Genomic DNA, 1,128 nt, shown 5'->3' with positions numbered 1-1,128 from the left:
CAGCCTCACAGTTCACTCCCACAGCAAGCAGCTTCACCCCAGTCACTCACAGCAAGCAGCCTCACAGTCACTCACAACACAGCAGCACAGGTCCTCATAGGCAGCAGTCCACTCACAGCAAGCAACCTCACAGTCACTCACAACAAGCAGCCTCACAGTCACTCACAACAAGCAGCCTCACAGTCACTCACAACAAGCAGCTTCACAGTCACTCACAACAAGCAGCCTCACAGTCACTCACAACAAGCAGCCTCATAGTCACTCACAACAAGCCCACGCAACATATTGCATGAAGCATCAACATGAGAGAAAATAATATATAACATACTGTATATAAATATATATATTTATATATTAATCATAATAATACTGTTATAATAATACTGTTATTATTATTATTATTATTATAAACTATTTCATATAACTAATACTAAAGCATCTGGTCCCGAGTGGCGCAGTGCTCTACGATACTGCATCTCAGTGCAGGACCTGGTTCAAATCCAGGCTGTATCACGTCCGGCTGTGATTGGGAGTCCAATAGGGTTGCGCACAATTGGCCCAGCGTCGTCCGGGTTTGGCCCAGGGTAGGCTGTCATTGTAAATAAGAATTTGTTCTTATCTGACTTGCCTAATTAAATAAAGGTTAAATAAATAAAATGAATGATGAGGACATTTCTCTGATCAGATTCAACAACCTAGCAGCATAAAAACGTACATAACTAAATGCATTTAAAAAATACTCCTAACCAATTTGCTTAATCTCAATACAAAATCCTTGAATTATTGTACTATAATCTGAATCATGTTTGTTGCAGGAGTTTGCTGGTGAAGGCTTGCGAACACTGGCCCTGGCCTACAAAGACCTAGATGAGAATGTATTAGAGGAATGGATGAAGAGGCTTCTGTATGCCAGCACTGTGATAGAGAACAGAGAGGAGGGACTGGCTGATCTCTATGAGGAAATAGAGACAGGCCTGATGGTAAGAGACTGACCTATAGACTGATATATAGACTGATATATAGACTTACCTGTACTGATATATAGACTGATATATAGACTGACCTCTAGACTGATATATAGACTTACCTGTACTGATATATAGACTGATATATAGACTGACCTCTAGA

General features: G+C 40.5%; 1 protein-coding gene across 1 annotated transcript in view; it reads left to right on the top strand.

Annotated features, from left to right (window-relative positions):
- The window catches only part of LOC139024456 (probable phospholipid-transporting ATPase IM), a 67,319-nt gene that overhangs the window by 46,276 nt on the left and 19,915 nt on the right, over nt 1–1,128 (top strand). The window contains 1 exon segment of the mRNA XM_070439261.1: nt 816–980. Coding sequence (XP_070295362.1) covers nt 816–980 — 165 coding nt within the window.

Source organism: Salvelinus sp. IW2-2015, unplaced genomic scaffold, assembly GCF_002910315.2.
Source record: "Salvelinus sp. IW2-2015 unplaced genomic scaffold, ASM291031v2 Un_scaffold1525, whole genome shotgun sequence".
NCBI classification, from domain to species: Eukaryota; Metazoa; Chordata; class Actinopteri; order Salmoniformes; family Salmonidae; genus Salvelinus; species Salvelinus sp. IW2-2015.
Note: the sequence above shows the minus strand (reverse complement) of the source record. Positions and strands in the feature narration are given on the sequence as shown.